This window comes from Rhinolophus ferrumequinum, chromosome 25, assembly GCF_004115265.2.
Source record: "Rhinolophus ferrumequinum isolate MPI-CBG mRhiFer1 chromosome 25, mRhiFer1_v1.p, whole genome shotgun sequence".
Taxonomy (NCBI): Eukaryota; Metazoa; Chordata; class Mammalia; order Chiroptera; family Rhinolophidae; genus Rhinolophus; species Rhinolophus ferrumequinum.
The window spans coordinates 22,681,632-22,705,564 of NC_046308.1; the positions used below are offsets into that span (position 1 = coordinate 22,681,632).

The window sequence follows — 23,933 nt, forward strand, 5'->3', positions numbered from 1 at the left end:
AAGTAGCCTAATCCTTCCAGAAATCTCAAGGCCATCGAGTATCAACAACCACACATGTTCCTCCCTGAGGAAATCCCCTCTGGGAGAAAAATGTTGTAAGCTAATATGTTATCATGGAAACATCTAACAGCAGGGGGAGTTTTAGCAATCTAGGGCACCCCAACAGAAAATTCTGCACCAATTAGGAAGACCAAAGAAACCAGGAAGATACTTATCAGGTAAGTAAAGAAAAATAAAGTTATTCTTGGCACTATATTACAACTATGTCTTAAGCATGCTTGCATATACAAGTGACTGGAAGGAAAAATGCAAAACAAAACTATTAGGGTGGTGAGATTCTGGTGACTTCAAACTTTTATTCATTTAAATATTCACGTTTTTGGTCTGAATATAAATAATATGTCTGTTGTAAAAACTCTGAAAGAGTCAAAAAAATAAAAAATAAAGAAGAAAAAAAACAGATGTGTAATCCTCCTTCCCAGATGTGATAAAGACTCTAAATGCTCTAACGACGTCTCCTCCTAACCTCTCTTCTCTTCTACGTTTACACAAAAAGTTACATTTGGACTTTGGGAGCCAGCGAAGAGCAGGAAGAGCAGGGATCTGACCCAGGACTTAAAGAGTAAGGATGGAAAGAACAGAAGGTGAGGGCAGGCCTCCCAGCCAAGGGGATGACAGAGGCATGAGCATGCACGCGCAGCGTCTGAAAAAGCAGGGTGGACACGGCTGCAGAGGAGACGCGTGGAGGACCACGCAGCAGCATCAAGGTCATCATGAGCCCTGTGGACTGGTAGCCTGCATGCCAGGCGCTTGAACTCCCCATGCTCATGGTGGAGAAGGAACCCGAAACTCATGTGCGCAGCCCACAACAAACAGTGGCAGAAGCAGGATTTGAAACCAGAGTCCACATCCTCTAAAGCTATGCCACAATACTCTGAATGTTGTGTTCAAAATCCAGAACCCACCTGATGGGCAGCAGGCAGGAAAGGGGAATATTCACACAGCGGACGGTCTGGGCTTGTGCAGGGCCCCACGTACCATTCATGTTCCAGGTAAAGGCATCCCTCAGCTTCTGCCCATCGATCTCCATGTCCAGCCGGATGGGGACCAGCACCTCAGGCTGAGATGCATTCTCGTGGATCACTGCTGGGTCGTGGTCATCAAAGCTAGAAGCGAAGTGGCAGCAAAGTCATCAAGGAGTGCCCAGGACCGCCCTCTCTGTACCACTGGTCACTGTAAACCTGGTCGGGGAGAAAGCCCACTTCTTATGGGGACTTGACAAGCAAGGACTGAGTCAGCAGAGAAGAGGCCAGCAGGAGTCCCGAGCCACAGGGGCAGTGCTCCACACTTCATGGACACATGGAAGAGGAGAGGAAGCCGCTGATTTGGGCCCACTCTGAAGGAAGGGAGATGTAAGTCCTAAAGCAGGCAGGACTTGCACAGAAAGCTGTGGGGAAGGCATTTCCAGAAGAGGAAATACTTAAGCCAAGGCTGATGGGCAGGGTGAAAGGAAGCGCTCCCGGGGCAGCAGCAGTCAGAGCACTGAAGGTGGGATGCAGATCAGACTGGGAGTGGTGCGGGGGATGCTCAGAAGCTACAGGGCCAAGGTGCCAACAGTTCTCCAGCTCAGGCTGCGGAATCTAGTGTCTGCTCTGAGGGAGCCCCAAGAGGGCTCTGAGCAAGGGCTTTACATAGTCATGTCTGCGTTTTAGGGAGACAGGGAAGGAAGAGATGGGGGGATTTTGGAAAGCAGAGCAAACCTAAGGACATCTGAGGAATACAGAGAGGGCTGAGAATCGCTCTCAGAGCTTGAGGCATGGATAACAAACAAGCAAATGTAAGCACACTGCATGCCAGACACGAATGCTCCAGGAACACAAACAAGGAGAGGGGCAGGAGTGGCCATTCTAAAGGGGGAAGGCGGCCGTGAGAAAGCGACATTCCAATAGAGATGGGGAGGAAGAAAAAGGAGGGAGGAAAGGAGAGGGAAGGAAAGGGAGATAGAGGAGGGAGCCATACAGATACTAGTGTGAGCAAGGCTGGGCTGCAGAGATGAATGTGGGAGTGGGAGCTTCAAAAATGCCCCCCAGAAAAGAGCTGTGTCCTAATCCTCAGAACTTGTGACCATTACCTTACATGGCAATAAAAGTACCCTTACAAGAGGGTACTCTGCAGATGTGATTAAGTTAAGGATCTTGAGAGATTATCTGCGTGGGCCCTACATTATTACATCATGAGTGTCCTTGTTAAGAGAGGGATGGGGGAGATTTCAAATACACAGAGAAGGCCATGTGACCACAGAGACAGAGACTGATGACGTGGCCACCAGTCAAAGAATGCCAGCAGCCACCAGGAGCCGGAAGAGGCAGGCACAGATTCTCCCCCAGCACACCCAGATGGAGGATGGCCCGGCCAACACCTTCATTTTGGCTCAGTGCAACTCCTGACCTCCAAAACTGTGAGAGAATAAATTTGAGTTGTGCTAAACCATCCAGTTTGTTGCAATTTGTTCCAGCAGCCAAACTAACACAGCAGGAGTCATGTGGATGGCATCTGAAACCATGAGAAAAGGTCCAAGGATTACACCCCCAGGAACTCTACTCCAGGTACTAAGGAAATAAGGAGACAGCAACGAAACGAAGGCAGAGCCGGAGCAAGCCGGAGACTGGCGTCCTGGAAGCCAAGGGAAAACAATTTCATGGAGAAGCAGCATAGATTTTGGGGAACACAAGGTCAAAGCAGAGCCTTTTTCTGGGGAGGAGGATACGGACTGAGGCGGAACCAGTGGAGAGGGCAAGGCGCACTCACCAGAGAGGGAAGGTTCTCTTCTTGTCCCGGCCCATGCGGTTCCTATTGATGGTCGTGGAGCACGGCACAGCATCCAGATGGTGGGAGCTGTTGGGCAGGGTAGGCACCCACTGGCTGTTCCTCTTGGCTTTCTGTTCCCTGGGAAGACATGGGAAATCCCTCCACCACTCATTCTACAAGCCCAATACCACCCATCAGGCATCAAGTCATGGTTGGTGGACGCCCTCTGTGCCCCTGCTGGGCTCCAGGCCCTGGTGGGGACCTCTGTGCACCCCAGACTCTGCAGAAGTCTGTTTCCTAGGCTCCCACCAGCACCTGCTTGGAGGAGCCCAAGCTAGAGGAAGGCTGCAAAGGGGCCCCAGAGATGGCAGAGAAGCCCCCAGCCCAGTGCACGCGCCATAATGTAACACACTGTGTGCTGGGCATGGCTTCACAGAAAGACCGTCCTTCTGTGGGGAAGGGGCACAAGCAGGCGGCTTTCCAGAAGAGTGAAGCCTTAAACACTGAGTTGGGGTTCACTGGGGTGGGGGACTGGAAGGGGAAGAGCATTTCAGAAGGAGCACAGACAACAACAGATGCGGGTTTGGCTGGGACTAGAGATGTGGGACACAGACGGAGGTCCCAATTTAGGGGCTGGCGTGCTCCGTGAGAAACGGACTGCATTCAGCAGGTGGGCGGGAGTCCCCAGGGGTTTGAAGTAGGGAGAGACATGACCAGACTATTATTTTAGACAAGCACGCAGGCCAGCCTGAGATGGCCTAAGCTACGCTGCTGGCCTCCAGGCTTCCAGACCAGCAGATGTGGTGTTGGGAAATACGTTCAAGAAAGTGACGCTCAAAGTAATTTCAGTATTCCGTATCTCATAAAAGGTTCACTCTTCTCTCCGAATTACACCTTGCTTTTCCTACTAGGAAAATACCAAAAGCTATTTTATATTTTAAAATGAGGTTCCAGTGCTGGATTTGCCAGACGAGAAGGCTCAGGTTCCCACTACAGTCTGCATGTTCTTTTATCGTCCTCGGGGCTGCCTTCCCAGTGAGACTGAGCTAAGTGAGGGGATCGACGGTGTGTAATTCACCAATAAACACCTACACCATGTCTTCTTCAATAACTGTTTGCTATAGCTCAGAGAATGTGACAACGGCTGCATGTCCTGCTGCTTCGACAGTGCCCAGTGGGCCAGGAGGTGCAGCTGGCAGCCCTTCCTTTCTCATGGTGGCGGAGGCAGAGGCCATGACCTGCCGAGGCCCGAGCCCTTTACCTCTTTTCTTTGCTAAAGCTGGGGACACTCGCACCTCAGAGGCTGAGGTCTGGGAGTACCCCTTGATTGAGGGCTGGTCAGGGAGGATTCACAGCACCAAATTTGGCCAGGACTTCATCAAGTCTCCTGTACCCAAGTCTCGCTTGGATCTTATGACTGGCCTTCACCTTATATCAGAGACCTGGGAAAACAGAGAACATGGTACGAATCTGGGCAGGGCTTAGAGCTCAGGCAGCAAGACTGGGGTCCCTGCCACAGCCTATCTGGGCCAGCAGTTTCTAATCCTGGCTACACAGACTCAGAGCACAACATTTTAAGTGGTACATTCCTGAGCCCCACCCAGATCAAGTGACTGCAGTCTTGGGGGAGCGCCTGGGAGTATGGATTCTTTACAACTTCCATGGGCGGTGCCAGTGCGCTGGGCCTATACTTGGGAACCACAGGTCTAGCCCACCACCTCTTTTCTGAGCCTCCGAGAGCTCTGAGGTTCCCCCTCCCCCCAAATCCTGCTCTAACTCAATAGCAATTCGGTTCAATTCCAGGTCTGGGCTGCTCTACCAACCCCTCCTCCTGTCTGGCAGCTGTCTCAAGTGGACAATGCAAGTTATGTCACAGGTACAGGTCATACACAGAATCCGAAAATCTGAGTCACGTCATTCAATCCTCTTCCACTGCCAGGACATCTGCCCAAGGAGGGGGCAGCCAGCATCTGCTGTACCTGGCCAGTGAGGGGGAGGGGAGGTGCCAGTCCTCCCGTGAAGCTGACTGGCTAGTGGGAAGGCACTTCCTGAGCATAAAGCCCATGGAAGCGGCTTCCCTCAAACTCTTATCCCCCCACCCCCCTCTTGTAGTTCTGGCCTCCTGGGTAATAAGACTCTACTCCTCCCTCAGCTGTTCCTCATATGACACCATCATTAAGAAAGTGTTTATCGCCCCACAAACGTTTCCCAGCTGACATGTGCAGACTTGAAAGTCCTATCCATATGTACCTAATTTCCTTCTGCCACTTCCCTGGGAAAGTCTAGCCATCCTTATGTTTTTACCACATCCCTCGGAAAAAAGAAATCTGTAGAGCACACATCTATAACACTGGCCAGGCTGGATCTGTGCCACCTTTTTCAGTGGGGGTGGAGGGTAGATTATATAAACAATCCAATAGTAAAGTTGAGAGAAAATCTGAAAAGAAATGATTTTTCATAACCACATCCCTAGAAATACCCCTTTCCGACCCCCTTAGTGCTCCAGGGGTTTTGTGCATACAAATGCATGTTCTTGAGAACTGAAAGCGTTAAGATAGGTACTCTGCATGCCCCACTCACATGAACCATGTTTTCAGTTGCTGCAGAGCCTACTATGACATACAGGGTTATAACCTAGTCCATTCCGGTTGGTGCATCTTCACTCACTCAGCCTGGACGCTCAAGTGGCTCCATATTTTCCATTATTATTCACAGCGCTCCCAGGGGCATCTCTGTACATATATAATGGGTTTTGCTGATGGTGGTGTTCTTTTAAATTAAATTATTTCTCTGGGACAAATCCCCAGGGGTGAAATTAATGGGCCAGAGAACAAACAAATGTTTGATGTCAAAATGCTTTACAAAAAGATCACGCCCACATACAGGCCACTGTAGCATTCGTAAGCACACCTTTGTCACGCTCTCCTCAATTCTTTAATGTTGCATCTTTATTTATTTATTTAACTTTGAATTTTTTAAATTACACACGAGGACAAACATCATTCCCTGTGTTTGTTTACTCCTGGTACTTCCAGTGTGGACCACCCTTTACCTAGTTGTCCATTGGAGTATCTAAGCTTCTCTTATAAATCTGAACGCACACTCTTTCTACAACATAACTTCCCAATTACTTGCCTGTTTGTTACTGTAAACACTCTCAAAGGTTCTCAATTTATACATTCAAATCTACTGTTTGTTTCTCTTGCAACTTTATGTGAGCCACTAATTTTTCTGACAGATTAGTCACACTTTCAAAGCATTCCTAACCATTCTCCACAATCTGAGACTTGGCTTATGTTTCTTAGAAATTCCAATGATACAGAAGAAACTTAGAAAACCTGGCTAAGATGATTTGTAAGCACTGTGGGTAGGGTGTTGAAAAGTATCTCTGTTCGACTTAACCCCAACCAACTCGGGAGTATGAGAAAAATACCCATGGCTGTCCCAAGAGCTCAGCCCGGCCCGGGTGCAGTACCTGAGGTAGGTGGGGGGCTCCGTGCTGATGGACACGGCCTTGTACTTCTCATCGTTGCCATCCAGAATCTCTTCCACCTCTGAAGCTTTTAACAGAGTCACACTGGTTGCCAGGGTCGTGTATCCATGATCTGTAACCAGAGAGGTGGTCAGCTGTGGTCAGCCTGCTGGGGAAGCAGTGACCAGCAGCAGCCAGGAGAGGCACATCAGTCCTCACATGCAGGAGGTGGGAAAAGCAGGTGGCGACCTTACTACTGCTGAATGCTGGCCTCTTCCAAAAGGGCAATCTGGACTGAGCAGCTTATTTAGAGGTCCTACTGGGTCAACACTCCCTGAGGATTTCCTTGGACTAATGTGTCCCAGGCACTGGCTCCGGGCACAGAGGAAGTGCAAAGGGCAGCGGCCCCAGCTACAGCGCAGCACAGCCAACGGGGGCTCTCAGGAGAAAAGGAAGGCTCCAGAGTAGTACCACCAGTGGGAAGAGGTCTGACACCACTGCAATCCACAACACGAAGCAAAGTGGAGAGATGGAATGAAAGATGAAAAATATTTTCTTTTAAAACAAGAGCCCAGAGAGTTGGAAAGAGCTGCTTCACACTGAACATGAACTCCTGGCCCTGAGCCAGTCAACACGCGCTATCTGGGAAACGGGACAGATTCTAGACAACTCAATCCATAACTTCTAGGGAACCTTGGTCAAGAGCTGGCTACCTGTCTGCAGGTCCAGCCTGGCTTCTCCTGGAGAAACAAATCAGTTATGGGGGAGGTGTCTCCAAAGCACAAGGCAAAAGAGTCACCAAGACTTCATTTGAGGCTTGCAGAGGGGAAAGCAAAGCTGGGAACTCAATGCGTTAATGACTGGTACTCCACTGAGGGGGCGAGGGGTGGAAGGAGGACAAAAAGGAGACTTTTTTAAGTGAGTGAGTGGAAATGTTATAGCAGCAGATAAAAAAGCAGCTCTGGCTCCTGCATTAAAAGAACTACTACTTTGCCCACAGTAGACAAGACCACAGCAGCACTTATAGACACAACCAAACGGGACAGGACTGCAAAGCGCACACTCACACACAAGCACACAGGGCTTCAGGCTGGGTCTTCACCCAGGCCCCAGGCAGCTCTCTACAAGGCACCCTTGCCAAGTGGGAAGCAGTTTCGCCACCTGCCAAACATGGTGCTGTGTCCAAACCCAAATGAAGCATGAGCCTTTCCTGACGGAGCCCCAAGAAGATCGAGAGCATCCCTTCGCCCTGCACAGAGCTGCCACCGCTGAAGCATGCTAGTGTCTCTACTGTCACTAGTGTCAGGTGGCTCATCTCGCAAGCCCCAGGCACACTCAGGCACAACGAGCAGGGACATGCACATGAGCTCCAGAATGAAGTGCTATGGGAATGGATGTGCTCTGGGAAGCAAAGCGGTGAAAGCCCCAGAGGGGAGTGGGCGCTGGGGCCACCACCCGCCACTCGGGCTGTATGGAGGGTGACTATGGCGATATGCCCACGGCAGATGGCAGAGCATCACAGCATTCCTAAAACGTTTTGAGACCAACATGTCTTCACAGCACCTGCTCTTGTCCCGGCCCAGCCCCCGCCCCACCGCACACCCCTGGCCCTGCTGAAAATCCCTGCCAAAGGACCACCACTGGCTACCTGGAGCCACGTGCATGCCTGAGCTGCACGTGTACCCCGTCCCTAGGATGCTCCCTGCCACACGAAGGTCAGGGCTGCAGTGAAGACACTCTGGAGTGAAAACGTTTTATCTTCATGACATAAGCGAGTGGTTTTGAAACAGGTTTACAAACCCTCGTGAAGACGCACCCTTAGTGTTAGGTTTTGTTTTTTTACCATGTGACGATGCAACTATTTTCTTCCTCTCTTCCACAGTGGCTAGTCGCCTCCAGAGTGAGGGATATCTCTTGTACAGAGAACCTCGGAACATACGGAGGTAGTTTCCCACCTATGGGTAAAGCAAGAAGGCTCATTATGAGGGTCGTAACTCCATGTGAAAGGGAAGGATCCTGGCGCACAGGCTCTGCTGGATCAGGTGATGGATAAACAGGCATTGAGTTGGCCATTGGGCACCAGGCTTTCAGCAGCGATCCAAACGCATTCTGCTGACATCAAGGGTTCAACAGCAGTGCACATGTGGCCTGCATCTGCTCCTCGAGGCGGGGGCAATAATATCCGCATCCTGATGACAGGACCGAGGCTCGTGGGGCAGGCCTTCAGAGCTCACCAAGCTCCCGGAGTTCACTGAGAAGCTTGTGGTGATTTTGATGTTGGACTAAAGATCTCTGGCACTTTCCAGAAATGTAAGGCCTCTTTGACTTTCTTTCATCTTAAAAACTAGACTTTGATATTTTTACGATGTAATAAACACCAAAAAGGTCTTTTAATTTTAGACAGATGCAGGATAATTTCCCCTCCCCGTGAACTTGTTGCTTTGTTTAGTAACAAAACTCAAACCAGGGATACCAAAGGAATTTTCCGGAGAGTTTAAAAAGCACTTATCAGCAATCACCAGATTGCTATATAAATCATTACTTCTCCAAACAATAGCTTCAGTTTGCTTGAACCAAATACTCAAAGTATGACTTCCTTAATGGAAAGAAAAAAAATCTCGTCCTAAAGTTTTTTATAAAGAAACCTCATTGTCTCACTGACTTTTCCAAAATGACCATGTGAATCACAGGGCAGGAGACAGCCAGTTGACTGGGTGCCAGGTGATGTCTCCACCTGTGACCAGGAATCACTTCCCCAGTCTGGCTCTCCTTACTCATCTGTCAAATGCACAGCAACTTTGAAGTTGACCACACAAAGGACCACTTCTATTATTGTCCCATTTACCTACGCAACATAGTATACTTATTTAATAAAAATATTTCTCCATTTTTCATGAATCAAAGATTTCCATGATCGACAACCAGAGCTGCTGAACAGCGTGAGAGGTGACCATAGCCAGTCAATCGTGCTCCACACAGAAGGCACAGACCCCTGTCGGTTATTTGGCTTGAGTGTCATTACCATCCAAGGGTAAACGTATAGTTTCCATTAGGTTTTGAAAAGACATTAACAATAGTGTCCCCCACTACTACCTTGAAGGTCCTGGGGAGCTCCGGGACTCCTAGAGCCTTCCCAAGGCCCCTTCAGAATAGAGGAGACCAGGGTTTGCCTTCCTGGGTTTTCCCTGAACCAGTTTTTGCCTGAAATGAAGGTTGGACTTGGGGATACCCTAGGTCCTCTCAGGTCTATGACTCTGGCTTGGTGAATGCAGCTACCTGCAGATGGCGGGAGAACAGTCACACACACTTACTGCAACTGCGGATGTCTTCCCAAAGCCACTCCACGGCACTGGGTGTGATGCTATGGCTGGCCCACCTCTCTGAGTGGCCTGTTGCCCAAAGGGAAGGGGCCTGGGGGCCGTGCACCCAATGCTATCACAGGAACGACTGGACATCAATAGACAGCATTCTGATCTTGAACCTTTCCCAGACCTCCAAAAGTCTGACAATTGTTAAGCCAAGCTCCAGAAAGCAAACCTCCTCTCCCTTCTCCCATCTAGGTCTCTACTGGCTCGGTCGCAGGACAATGGTCTCACTCAACAGGGCTGAAAGAGAAGACTGCAGATAACTTTCTAGAAGCTAAAATGTGTTACAGAGAAAATCTCAGAGGTCATCTAGTCTAAGCATCTCATTATACACATGAGAAAAGTGACAAGGAGGCAGAACAGAGCTGGAACCAGGCCTCCTGACTTCTTCCCACCTGGCTGCATGCTTCTTCTCAATTTGCTCCACCTAATAAATGAAAGCTTGCTTTTCAGAGGTACCACATACTCAGAATCGAAACCAAATTGATTGCTTTTCTTGCCCATTAGACCAGGTAAAGATTTATTTAAACGATCTGCCCATTATCACGTACTAAAACTCAGCTGTCTTCTATATCCTGCACTTAGGCTGATGAGGACCATTCTGAGCCACGGCAGATAGACACGCACTGACTCCACTTCCCCAGCATGGCTATCTTTGAAGAGCAGCATTTACGGGATAATGTGAAAAAATTATTGCATCCTGCCCTTTTTGTTTAATAAAAATTGGTGAAAAATGGTAACACTCAAGTTCTGATGCTGACAATGTTGGCCTCATAATTTGATATAACTGGCCAGGAATCACAGGGTGATTGCCTCAGTGTGACCATCATGAGGCGTAATTCATTCACGCTATGATCAGCTGTGAAGAAAAACAACAAAAATTGTAAAATCAGGAATGAAATGTTGGTGTCTGATACTTTAAAGTACTACAGGGAAAGGCAGCGCTTGGCATTTTGGGACTTATTTAGCTCTCCAAGATTAGCACTTACCTCATTACATGAGAGACTCTACTGCTTGGTATATGCACATCTGAGTTATATATCCATAATTAAAAAAAAAAAAAAGGAGTATACACTACCTGGGGATGGCCTTTAGACCCAAAGGGGCTAGTTTGAGGCAATCTGCAAAAACTTAATATACTTAGTACAAACTACCATTGAAAAGTTTTCCTCCTGTCAGTGGTCCAGCTGATTCAACAAAGTGCTATCAGTTCTAGTTCAGGATTAAAAATCTTTAGGCTCTTTCTCCTGTAATAATTCAGTTAGTCCAAGATATCCACAGTGTCAATTGCTTCTGAATTGTTGAGAGCTAGCTCAGGACCTGGGGCCTTATCCACCCAAATGAAATAGGATGGCCTTATCCACCCAAAAGCAAATATTCTCCTCCCAACCTATTTCCTCCCTGGTAAACAAAGATCAAAACACCTCCTGCCCACCTCAAAGGCAACGAACACAATGAGGATGAGCCCTCACTAAGCCCCATGTTTACAACCGGCGATTTCAGGATCCCAGATGTAGCAATGGGGGAGGGGCGCACGTGATATTTCCAACATTATCACCCCCAACGGGGTGTTTCGCAGGGGCTAACCGTAACACCCAGTTTGTCTGCGTCTGTCTGGAGTTGTACCAACTCAGCACGAAACCAGCAGCCCCTCGGGGAGCCCTAGTTCTGGCGACAGGGTACGTTCCCACCACCACAAAATGGCTAAGTAAACCCAGAATCGCAGAGGAGCGCGGGGCGGGGCCTGCCGGCCACGCCCTGCTAAGCCACATCCCGTCGCGCGTGCGCGCGCACCCCCTCGCCGCGATGAATGGAGACGCGCGTTCCCGACGCGCAGACCTGCCCTGAGGCTCCCGCGGGGCCGGGGCCCGGGAGGGCGAGGACGCGCCGCGGGCTACCTCAGAGCCGATCATGTAGAACTCGCCGTCGTCCTCTAGCTGGAACTTGACGGGCTTCTGCCCGAAGGTCTTGCTCAGCGCCATCATCATCATTGCGGCGGTGGAGGCAGGCAGCCAAAGCCGGGCTGCGAGGGATCGGGAGGGCTGAGGCGGCGCTGGGGCGTGCCAAGTCGAGGGAGCCGAAGTCGGGAAGCAAAGGGCGGTCCGGGCCAAGTACTCGCGCCGCCGCGGCCGCCGCCGGGCTCCTCAGCAGCCGCAGCGACGACGACCAGGCCTCCCTCTGTGCGCATGCGCGGGCGTTGACGCCGACGCGCGCGCTACCGCCACCCAAACAAAAGGCCAAGGCGCGCTCCCGTGGGTCCCTTAAAGGAGCCTAAATCCGTTTCTCTTCCTCCCAGGCTTCCTCCCAAGTCTCGGTACCAAGGAAGACTTCTCAGGTGGAAATAGCAATCGAGGCCCTGACTCAGGCGTTGGCGTTCCCAGTCCTACAGCTAGGACTGGAACTCAACGCAATGGAAGAGGAACAAAGTGAGCTCTGCAGGGTGTGAGGAGGCCAGTAGTAGGTGTGCCTCAGTTTCCCCACCCTGAAAAAACGGTGCAGTTGAGCAGATAAGAGGACTCCTAGATATCCCAATTCTCGGCCCGCAGCTGTTCCTGCAGCTGTAGGAATGGGCAGAACGACAACACAGGGCGGTGTTAGCATGGGCCAAGACTACACGGCTTGGCAGGATTCCAATCTGGGTGGTATTTGGTTTGGCTGGTGCGTCAGATGAGTGTTGGAAGGGAGGGAACCTTCTCCATTCCGTCCTTAACTCTGCACTTTGTACGGACAACAAGCCGAGCCCTGCAGTGCAACTAGAGAGCCCTGCCCTGTGGGAGTGGGGAATGACATTAATGAAAGCATCAAAGCATCCACGTTTCCCGTTGAACAATGCAGTAGGTCAAAACCGGCCCACAGCTGCCGATTTCATATAAATTTCGAATAAAAATTGCAGCTGTAAAGGAGATACACCGGGCTGGGTGGCAGGCAAGGAGACACTTGTTAGGAAGCGTCAGCTGTTGTAAACATGAGTTTTGTTCTGTATCCTGACGACAACGGGATAGGGGCTGGGCCTGGAAGATCAGATAAAGTGACCACTGCTTAGGGGAGGATGATCTGAGGGGCAAGCCGGGGAAGCAGGGAACCAAGTACGAAGGCACTACACGCATCTAGACAGACGAGATGGAGGAATGGGGCAGGAGGGGCCCTACACAGAGTACCCAGCGCCAAAGACCAGAGACTTGGGGGTGGGGTGGACTGCCACCCTGGTTCCGAGGACAGAACAGGTCCCAAGCCGGGTCTCCCACTTCCCTGGTACAGCTCCCATCCTAGACTCACAATCACAGAGACACCCCAGGCAGGCAGGTAGAAAATGACTGTTTAATGACAGTTCTCCGTAAAAAAAAAAAAGAAAGAAAATGCTTTGTACACACTGTACACACATTTACATGGCTTTGGAGGGTCTCAGTGCTGGGATGAAGGCTGGAGAGGATTCGGCCCATGACAGGATTGAGGTATGTTGGGGCCTCCAGGGCCCTGGGTCTCCAGCAGTGAGCACCCCTGTCCCCAGATGACTCTAGACCTTCTGGCCTGGATCTTGGGGAACAGATCTCCAGGATCACCAACTGAAGGCAGCCAGTTCCAAGCACCTACCCAGAAATGACTTCTCAGGGAAGGGCAGAAGGCTACGTGGCCCCGGGATCCATGTGCCAGCACCCTGCAGGGACCTCATATCAGGGACAGAGCAAGGGCTCCAGCTCCCTCAGCCCTGCTGAGGTCCTTTCCTGAGGGACGAAGATGGAGAGCGAAGGCAGCCGGGTTTGACCGTGACCTGCACAGGTAGGGTGGAACCGGTCCAAGACCACCCTCACCCTTGATGCCAAAGCCTCCCTGCTCAGTCTGAGACAGTTGCTGGCAGGTGACCACGACCTGCGTGGCCCTTCCTGCACTTGTCATGGTGGGAGCCACCCCTCCCCACCCCCCTGAGGAGCCACAGGCTCTGTCCTATGCCTGGTGCTCACAGCCACAAAGATGGCCATGGGTCTCTAGGCAACGTCAGTGGCCTGGCAGGGGTGAGGGGCCCTGAGGGCATCCAAGCAGTGGTTAGTGGAAAGTGTTGGCAGGCTCTGTACAGCCAAAGAAGTCGGGGCCCACGAGGCGGGGAAAGCCCTCCAGGGCCTTCACCTTCACTGGGTCAAACTTCCAGTAGAGGAGGCCACGCAGGAAGTAGGCGTAACCTGAGGAGAGAAGAGGGTCAGGCCTGGGTGAGTGGACACCGGGCCTCTCACCTGCTCACCAGGCTATGCCTAGGGATGGGCACGGGGAGGTCCGGGTGGGCAGGCTTGGCCACCACTGAGTTCCTTGAAACCTGCAGGCCTTAGGACGGCCCTTCCAGAAGCTCCATTCCCTTGGGGGAGTCCTGCCCAGAGTCTGGACTAGGCTACGACCCAGCCTGACAGCTGCTGAGAGCCTCAGACGTCCAATTCCAACATCTCAGGAAGGCAAGTCCTGTTTCCCTCTTCACCCCTCCCTCTACCTCACTTTATTCCCACACCCACCAGCCAGATACCGATGGGTATCTTGAGTTATGGAGGGTGATAGAGGCAACCTGGAGCCCCAGAGCCTGAGACCACCACAGGACAGCTTTCCCAGCAGGTCCCAGTGTGGGAAAGCACAGAAGCAAAGGGGGAAGGGGGCACAGGTGAGGGCAATGGACTATGAGTCCCCAGTCTAGTCCTTGGAGATTATAGGAGGCTGGACAGCTCAGCAGGGACTGCCTGGGTGGGGGTTCCTGGTTACCCACTATCCACTTGGGTGGCCCTGGCTAGGGACCTCATCACCTGAATCTGTTTGCTCTTCTGCAAACTGGGTTCCTAACAGGTGCTACGTCAGAGAATTGCATGAGACAGGTAGGGAGCTTAGGTGCCGGGAGCATTGTCAGTCGTGTGTGCAGTGGTTATTATTTTACCAGCCATGGCTGGGGCCTGGGCAAGTCCTTGCTCCTGTCTGGGCCTCAAGCTCCTCATCTACAACATGGAAGGTATAACCGAGCGCTGGTACAAGGAGGAGGCTGGATGGGGAGGGGGCTGGACAAAGGCCCTGTGACGAAGAGCTGACATCCAGCCACCACAGGGAGGAAGACGCACCTGCTACACCCCTTCCACCAGCTGCCCTATCACCAACGCACCGTCAGCATCCTGGAAGGCGGCGTCAATCTCAGGGGGTACCCCTCGCCAATCGGTTGCCCGGCGGGGCACGGGGCTGTCCACACGGCGGGTGCTGGGGTGGAAGCGCCAGTAGTCTCCGCCTCGGAAGAAGTAGATCTTGTTCTTCTCAGGGCCCCAGACCAAGGCTGCGTGGACCGGGGACCCTGGCAGGCCCAGCTCAGAGAGGGAGGCGGGCCCCAGGACTGGCTTCTCACCATCGTACACCCAGTACTGAGCGCCTGTGGAGAGGGGAGGCTGCAATGGCCCTGCCCAGCTGCCACCACCACCAGGACTTTCCCAGCCTCAGTTTCCTTATCCTGCTTGGCGCCCCCACCCCAGGGGAAGTTGGAGCCAACAGGGATAAGCTGGGGCAGTACAGGCTCTGGAAGGTACCACGTAGAAAGGTAATTCTCAGCAGCAGAGAGGCACCTGGGCTCCCACTCCTTCCCCGGGCATTTGACTGCTCACCACCCCCTGGGGCTCAGCCCTGGTCCCTGCCACAGGTCTTAGGTGGACCCTTGTTTATGAAGTCCCTGCCACCTGGAATGCTCCCTAATGCAGTTGTAAGTTAACAGCACAGGCTTTACAGTCGCCAGACCTAGATCAAATCCCTGCTCTGCCTTTTTCAAGTTATACCCTCAGGTGAGTCACTTCACCACCTGAGCTGGAGGCCAATGTGTGACCCACTGTGCAGTACTTTCTATTCTACTCCCACCTTGAGAGCCATTGCCTTCAGAAGTCTCCCAGCTGTGCCCAGAGGAATGAGCCTTGTTCTCCCGTGGCCCCAAGCTTTCAGGGCACCCTCTACCTGCCTATATTTGTCTGTCTGTCCCTACCCCTGGCCATGACATTCCAGGCTCCTGGAAATCTGAGCATGACCCCCTGCCCCCACTCACCCTTGAAGAACCAGATGTGGCCCTGGGCATCCTCGAAGGCTGCATCAACGGGGCTGGGGAGTCCCTGCCAGTGGCGAGAGGCCAGCGCAGGGTAGCCAGGCTGCAGCCGGCCCCCGCGTAGCCGCCACACAAAGCCCGCCTTGAAGAAGAAGAGCTCCCCACGGATGGTGGAGACCGCATCAAAGGAGATCTCGCAGGCATCTGGTGGGGCTTCCGGCTGGGGCAGGGGAGGTGGGGGAGAGGGCCGGGAAAGAGCCCACATTGGAGCCACAGAGGCCAGTCAGGTGGGGGTAGCTGGGGCAGGGCCTCACCTCCTGTCTTCCCACCCTCCTGTGCCTCACCTCCAGTGGTGCAATCTCGTTGGTGTCCACTCCAGCCTGGGGGTCCAGGGCTGGGGGCTTAGAAGAGGGGGCCGGCCGGGGCCGGCCATATAGGTGCTGAATGCCCCTTCGGTCATCTGGGCTGAGGCTTGGCGGGTAGCGGAAGGTGTAGAAAGGAGACATAAGGGCCTTTGCAGCCGTGGTGTGCTGTAGCCCGAGCGCATGGCCAAATTCATGGGCTGCCACCTGCAGGAGGTCTGTACCTGGAAAAGGGAGACAGCCCAGCAATCCCTGAGCCTCCTGCAGCAAAACACCCAAGCTCCAGACCCCAGCTCGAGGACCTCGGCCAGTCCCCCTTCTCTATGATGTTCAGGTGCCCCGTCTGGAAAATTGTCCCCTGCCCATACCGTGGTCGTCCCCAATAGTCCAGGTCTCATCATAGTCGAAGTGGACATCCCCTTCTCGGTGGGTCTTAGGAAAGAAGGCGTGGGCCAGGATGCCCCCAGGTCCATCAAATGGCAAGTTGTCCCCATGCCAGTACCTGCAGGTGGGCGGGGGCAGAGTCAGTGGTTGTTGACAGCTGGGGCTGGTTCCCAGAGGGGTCCCAGGCTGCTGGTTCACCTGGTGAAGTCAATCGTGATGTCAGCGTGGCCCTCGTGCACCTCAGTGAAGGTGAGTGGTGTCACTTCACTCCATACCTGTAGGGCTTCTGCCACTGTCTGCCTCACTTGCTCCCGCACCAGCTGCCACGGGAACCGAAGGATCCTGCGGGGAGGAGGAAGGGCCTGGACCTCACTCAGGGCAGGGTCAGCCCCTGATGGCTGTTGGGCCCGGGGTTGCCCTTGGATGCTCAGTAGGGGTATATGCACGTGGCGCCCAGGCCAGGTAAACCTCAGGTGTCGTGCACTGGTCCTTTTGCCACATGGGCACAACTTTGTGTGGGATGGTGTTCTTCGGTATACATAGGTGTCTGCAGTCAGAAGGAAGAACACAGGACCAGGATCCCCAAGACCCACCTTGTAGACCTGTCGGTATCATTCACTGTGGGGAGTTGGGAGTCCTTAACCCCTTGACCTGCCCCCTCAGTTCCCAGTTCCCCACCCAGGACATTTCTGAGGCCCCCAGCAGTTTCAGCTCCAATGCCACACGACCCCACACCAGTCTTCATGGGCTTTCTCTCCCAAGCCGAGTCTCCACCTGCAGGATGTGTCTCAGCTTCTGCATCGCTCCGGGGGCCTCAGGTTACTTGAGCTATTTCCTGTCCTATTCACCACTGTTTCCCACTTGTACAGATCCCAAATTATGATGCTAGATCTAAACAATGACATGGTTAACGCCCAGCTTCCCAAGAGGACGGATCATGGCTGTCTTCACCATGGAGTCCCAGGGCCTGGCCCTTATAGACCCCCCTAGAAGCTGCCTGAGGGATGAAGGCTGTGCCCCAGCATGTATACGGGATCATCAGGCACTGCTGACAGAGGCACTGCCCCTCTGCCATGGGAAGGCACAGGTGTGTGTGTGTGCATCTAAGTTGGGGCTCAGGGGTGCTGGTCCATGGATGGCTCAGAGGTCAGTGGACACACAGGTCCATTAACCATGGAGATCTAGCCCTGGCATGTGTCTCAAGAAGCAGGTATGAGGGTGACAGGCGCATACACGGACACACTGATGAGCCTGCTCATGGCCATGGGCCCTACCTGTAGGTAAGGTCCGTCTTTTCCCAGCGCCCGCCTGATAGCACGAACCGCTTTTGTCGGTTGCGGGCATTCAGCCCCTCGGGCGGGTCAGGTACGCCGCAGCGGAGAGGTCGGGGGCCTCTGGCAGGCTGGGGGACCTTCTGGGCAGCAGGGGCAGGCGCCAGGCTGCTTTGAGGAGCTTCATGCCAGGGTTTCAGCCCCCTCCTCACGGGGTGGTAGCGGTGGGCATCCTGAGCAGGAGAGAGGATGCAGACGCCTGGTCAGGCCTGGGGTCCTTGTGTTGCATGGTTAGAGGTGTGGGCTCTCGGCACACCCATGCTCAGCCCCAGCATGCTGTGTCACCTGGCAAGCAGAGGGCTAGAAAAGGCATGCCCACTGTCACCCCGCAGGCTCTTTGGCACGAGATGACTGGCTTCCTGATGACATGTTCCAAGGCCTCCTAGAGGGACCCCAGGCTGCCTGTCACCTACTCCAGCCATTTGGGCTAGTGAGGTCTGGGGGGAATGCTCAGAGACTGTACTCTCCACACACAGTCAGGAATGAACCCCCACAAAGCCTTCTGAGGAACGGTCAGGCTGTTCCTCCTGCTGCCCCTACTGCCAACCCCAGCAAATACTTTCCACTGCCCCTTTCTTCCCAGGTCTCCTTCCTGCCCCCCGCCCCACAACTGCCAAGTCATGTGAACTACTCCTGCCCAGGACACCCACCTAGGACACTCCCCGGTGTGGAGTAGCTGCAGCCCTGCCTCGATTTGCTCACCTCATGAATGGGGATATCTCCCAATAGTGTTGATCTGAAGATGAGCCAAGGCGGTGCGTGTAAAGCACTTAGCCTGGGGCCACACACCTGGTAAGGGCATCTGGAACCAAGGTCTGACTTCTAGGGGGCAGCTTTGCGCAACCCCACCAGGGCTGGGCACATGGCAGGGCTAGATGTGTTCTGCCTACCCCCTCCATGCCCGTGTGTGTGTTTGTGGTGAGGAGCAGTTACCTACCACCTAGCCCCACCCAGCCCCCCCCAGCCCTGCCCAGACAGAGCCCCAGCAGCACAGATGGTGATTCTGACTTGGAGCCCCCACCCTCTACAAGTCCCAGGGTGGAAGTCACAGTTCTTCTGCATGAAAAAAGTAGAAGCTCAAAGCGGTTGGGAGACCCTGTGAGGTCACCCAGGAAGGGCATGGTGGGGCCAGGTGAGAGTCCTGATGACCCAGAGCGGAGGCAAAGGCCTGGCTGTGGACTTCATGCAAAGCTGGAGGAGAGGCATGGAGTGGTGCTGTTTGCTAAGAGACTCAGGGCCTGTCTGGTCTGACTCTGTCTGGTCTGGGCAGCGTGGCCTCCCCACAGCCATATTTGGGGCAGGAGCCATGCCACCCAGGCTCCACCCTCAGCCTCGGCCTCTGGCAGCTCTCCCAGGTCCCAGGCGCTGTACGGCTCCAAGCAGTGTCCCAACACCCCCAAGCTCTGGATTATGGAGCCACCAAGAACCATTTCCCAGAGCCACCTACACTCAAGCCCCAAGAACACTCCACTAAGAAGGGGTCTTCTGAACCCCTGGAGCTTCTGAACCCCTAGGGGGTGATGGAGCTACTTGGGGTGTGGGACCCTGGACCAGTTTTCCCTCAGTTTCAGAGCTTGCTTATTGAATGGTTGGTTAGCTCACAGAGCCCAGCCGATACTGGGCTTACTACTAATAAGTACTTATCACTGTTGCTGTTTGCTAGGACCCTGCCAATAGCTCTACGGATATGCTCTTAGCCCCTCATGGGACCTCTCACCAACTCCACCTTCATTATGCCCATTTCTCAGATGGGGAAACAGAGCCCAGAGAAGTTAAACAACTTGCCCAGGTAACAGCTGGCAGGTGGCAGGCTGTCTGTGCTCCTAGCCCACCCTATCTTGTACCTCTGCTCTGCTCTTTGGACTGGAGTCACCCTTCCCCTAAAGGAGGGACACAGGCTGGCCTCACCTTGGCGACAGAAGAACAGGACATTATTAAACACCTGCTGCTTCCCAGGCACTTTGCCGGCGGGCTCACTGAACCTACCCCTTCCTCCCATAAGGTGGGGATGATACATATGCAAGGTCTCACATTGAGGATGTGGACCCCATCTCTGTGTGACCAGCCATGAGGATCTGCTCTTTCCCCTCCCACAAGGCCCCCCTTGACTTCCAGGATAAATAGATTATTTCCTTAACTCTGGCAGGGATACCAGGGCCCTCCTTGGGAAGGGCAGGGCTGTTTTGTCCCCTGGAGTCCCAAACTGCCCAGAGCCCAGCCTGTCAGGGACACACCCCGTGACCATCCGTCCTCTCCTCTATTTATGCCCACAGGCAGAAATCTCTCTTCTCCTCTGCCCCTCAGTGAGACCTGGAGCAGCCAGCCTTGGAGAGAGGGTAGGTAATGGACACACACATATCCCTTCCTCTCCTGCCCCCACAAGGCTCCAAGTCCATGCCCAGAACCCTGGATCATGACACTCTTAGTGCAGTAGAAAGAGCCATGGTCTTAGATTCAGAAGTTTCAATTCTATACCATAGCAACCCTGGACGAAGTGACCCTATACAAATCACGGCCCTCTCTTAGTCTCAACTTCCCCATCTGTCAAATGGGGATGGTGCCATGGCAAAGGGCTAAATGCCGTCCTTCTGTAATGCCTGCTATAGCATCCGGCACAGAGCCTCTTCCCTGGCCTGGCTCCTTGTCCCTGTGGGCCCTCCCGTCCCATACCTGGGCATCTGCTCTCACCCAATTTCCTACAGCTCCCACCACCCACCTGACATCCAGCTCCCCAAAAGACTCCAGACTAAACTATAAAACAGGAGTCGCAGTCAGAAGGAAGCTTGCAAACAGAGCAACTTGTGCAAAGGGTCTCCTTGCAAGTCAGAGGCCTCTTACATCGGTTTTGGAGAAAGATTGAGCAGAAGGCACTAGAATGGAGGCCTTCAGCCATTAGGATCCAAAAATGGGGTGAGCCCATCATTTAATGGCTCTCGACCTCAGTTTCCCCATTACTAGGATGGGACCCAGGCTCCCTGCCCCACTGACCTCCCACATTTCATCTTTCTGAGTCCTTTCTGGCCGGGGGCCAGACGCCCTAGCTGCAAAGCCTGGCATAAGGCAGCCTGCTGATTCCTAAGATGGGTGCACTGGTCCGCCCAGGGCTGCTGGGATTCAGTGACAGAGGATGGTGCGCACAGACACACCTGGCCTTATCCACAGCCCTGATGATGGGAGGTTGTAGGTCTGGAAACAGGCATTTCCCAGAGCCCAGAGAGGTCAATAACTTTGCTCAGGGTAACATAGCAAGTCAGGCAAGAGCTGGGCCTAGACCTGGGACTTATACCTCCCTACCAAAAGCTCTCCCCACACCCTGTCAGCTCTCGGCCTATCTCCAAAACCCACATTGCTGAGAAGCATTTCTTCTGGTGCAATCCCTCCTCCTCCTCAGCCAGTAGTCTCCCTTGGCCTGCCTTGTGGTGGGTGTCCAGTTCACTCACTCCGCCCTCTTCTGGCCGGCACCAAGCCACAGCCTCAAACATCCTCGAGGAATTTCTCAGCGGACTCGATCTCCTGGCTGAGCTAGAGGCTCAAAGTCAGCCCCTGGGACAACTGCCAATCAAGAAAATGGGAGGCACCTGGTAGAAGGGAGCTAAAGGAGGACCCCAGACTAGGGAACTGCTGGGTAAGGCCAGGCTAATTGTGCGCCTCTCTGAGCCTCAGTTTGCTGTTGGTCTAAGGGAGATAATTAATCATAGTTGTCTTCTGCTGTTGGTAGGAGGTGACCCTGACAGGAGGGCACTTTGTTAGGCTGTGAGGAAGAGGAGCATCACCAGCCATTCTATGCAGCATCAAGCCCCTCTGAGGATCAGAGAGGCCAAGCAATCTGGCCAAGTCACACAGCCATTTGTCAGGCAGGTCCATCTTCTGCCCCACGCTGTGGCCCCACGCTTCCCATTCCTCTCCAGCTCGTCCTGTCCCAAGGGCTGCGGGGCTTTCATCAACCCTGAAAGCTACAAACTGGGATGGATAAATATTTACAGAGCTTTCCTGGCCCTGCCAGCAGCAGCCCGGGGATAAACACATCTGAGGCGACCCCAAATGCTCTCTGTATATCTGCAGTGACAGACAACAGCCTAGCTCAGACCCGGCCCCAACTAACCCTGTACAAACGTCATAGTGGCAGCTACAGGTGACGGAATGTCTCTAGCGTGCCTGGCTGTGCCTCTCCTCAAATTACCTCATTTAACCCTCAATGCCCAGCAGTGGGCACTATCTCCCACCCACTCCTGACAAGACTGAGGGTGAAGTTCTGAAGTACAAGAGGGCTCCCCTAGGATCACTTTGTTCAAATCCAGATCTCTCCAATTTCAGAACCCGTGGGTTCAACGGCTACCCACAATGGTTCTCAACTCTGCCCCAAGTTCTAGGGGTCCAGGAGGGGCTGGGGAAGAGGCAGGGCCTCCAGACTGAGGTGCCCTTCACCCACGCTACCCCATCCTATCCCCTCCTGCTCCTATAGCCAGCCCAGGGCAAGGCTGGCCAGAGCAGACCTGGGGTGGCTGGACCTAGGGGCCCAGCCTGGTCAGATCTTCCTCCTCAACGGACCAGTCCCACGACTCCTACCTATCATACCTCCTAATGGGTCCCCTCCCTACCTGAGCTGTCTGGATGCCTTAGCTGGGTTACCAGGGGCCTGTGGGCCTGCAGTTGCTCAGGCTCTCACCCCAGCCCCTGCCTGGCCGCCCCTGTAATTGGTCCCTCAAAGCTCCACCAACTCAAGGGGAACATGTAGCCTTCAGGGCACATGCAGGCTGTCACACCCCCTGACCATCCCTCTTCTCCTCATTCTGCGGCTCTCTCCCATGGACTCGCTTCTTCTCTCGGGATCATAGTGTTCTCCCTTTCCTTGCTCTCCCATCCTCTTGCTCTCTGAGAGTTTCAACTGCCCACCCTTGGTCCCGATTCTTTCTCATTTTCTCACACACACACACACACTGTAGCTCTCATGCTCATGCTGTACTGGTTCTAAGCCTCCCAAACTTGCCACTTGTAGGTGCCGAGGTGGTAGCACCTCCTACAGTGCAGCTGCTGCCCTCCCCAACTCTTCCTTAATCCTCCAGCCGACTGCACACCTGGAGGTGTGTTCACTGAGCCCACACACCTGGAGGCTGACACCAGCTTCGCTTTGTCCCTGCCGAGAATAGAGAGAGCCCTGTAACCACTCCCTCTGCTACCTTCACCAGCACACACCCCAGTCTGCACCTGGGGCACCGAGGGGCAGGTCCCCATGCTGGGAGGGGGCGTGCATCTAGTGCGGAGCGATCCCCGCGCAGACTCCACTTGCACACCTCCAGGGACGGGAAGCTCCCTATCTATCACGCCCACAGTCGACCCAGAAAGCGTTTTGGGTAACGGGCTGCCCCAGGCCACCCCGGGCGTCCCCGTGGGTCCAGCTCCGCCACTGGGCCCAGCCCGCGTGCCCGGCGCTCCCTGGGCGAGGAGCGGCAGGGCGGCAGGCACTCACCGGCGGCCGCGGGGCCCGGGCCAGCAGCGGCCGCGGCAGGAGCAGCAGCAGCAGCAGCGACAGCAGGAAGGCGCGCTGGGCGGCGCCGCGAAGCCGGGCGGCCCGAGCCATCCGCCCCGGGGCTGCTGGGCCTGCTGGGCCGCGCCGGGCCGCCGCCCCTTATAGCCTCCGCCCCGCCCCCCGGCCGCCCAGGCTCCGCCCCCCGCGCCTTTTGTTCTAAACTTTCCCCGCGGCTGCGGTGGAGGCCAAGGTGGGGGAGGTGGACCAGGAGCGGCTGGAGGGGCAGGGACCCGGGGCCAGGAGACCTCGTCCTCCTGGGGATGGGCCGAGTCTGTGGTCTGAGGCCTGATGCTGGGTGACCCTAGCCAGCTGGTGCTGCTCTGGGTCTCAGTTTCCCCAATGTGCGGTGGGGAGTATAAGAGGAGTAGGGTTTCACTTCTGGTCCCTACCCCTACCTTTGGAAAGCGCATCCCCAGCTGGTCTCCCTGGTGGCCTGACCTCTGACCTCCTGTTAGCCTATGACAGGTGGTGGTACCCTTGGGCAAGTTCCCACACTCCTCAGAGCCTCGCTGATCCATCTGGAAGATGGCATTATATCCCCTGTGAGAAAAGGGATATTAAAATGTGTCCCAGGGGAAACTGAGGTGTATGGAGGAGGCTGGCCAGCCTCCCCGCTTGGAACAGAACCATAGATAATTTATAGACGA

At 54.1% G+C, this 23,933-nt stretch overlaps 2 protein-coding genes across 3 annotated transcripts in view; both read right to left on the reverse strand.

Moving 5' to 3' along the window:
* SMARCB1 (SWI/SNF related, matrix associated, actin dependent regulator of chromatin, subfamily b, member 1) overlaps positions 1-11,840 on the reverse strand; it is a 30,388-nt gene extending 18,548 nt beyond the window's left edge. The window contains exons 1-5 of one of the 2 annotated variants that reach the window (XM_033097201.1): positions 11,544-11,840; positions 8,124-8,235; positions 6,284-6,413; positions 2,809-2,946; positions 1,039-1,166 (exon numbers count right to left, since the gene is read on the reverse strand). In XM_033097201.1, coding sequence (XP_032953092.1) covers positions 1,039-1,166; positions 2,809-2,946; positions 6,284-6,413; positions 8,124-8,235; positions 11,544-11,636 — 601 coding nt within the window. In that variant the 5' untranslated portion in view covers positions 11,637-11,840. Of the gene's footprint in view, positions 1-1,038; positions 1,167-2,808; positions 2,947-6,283; positions 6,414-8,096; positions 8,236-11,543 lie in introns of both variants that reach the window. The other variant, XM_033097200.1, reaches the window with a different exon arrangement.
* A 1,114-nt stretch (positions 11,841-12,954) lies between these two features.
* MMP11 (matrix metallopeptidase 11) lies at positions 12,955-23,347 on the reverse strand. The gene is made up of 8 exons (XM_033098357.1): positions 23,227-23,347; positions 17,703-17,932; positions 16,627-16,770; positions 16,413-16,546; positions 16,027-16,268; positions 15,686-15,902; positions 14,771-15,028; positions 12,955-13,820 (listed from the first exon to the last, which is right to left on the reverse strand). The coding sequence occupies exons 1-8, from the start codon at positions 23,335-23,337 to the stop codon at positions 13,687-13,689; spliced, it is 1,470 nt and encodes a 489-aa protein (XP_032954248.1). The 5' UTR covers positions 23,338-23,347; the 3' UTR covers positions 12,955-13,686.
* Between the last annotated feature and the right edge of the window lie 586 nt (positions 23,348-23,933).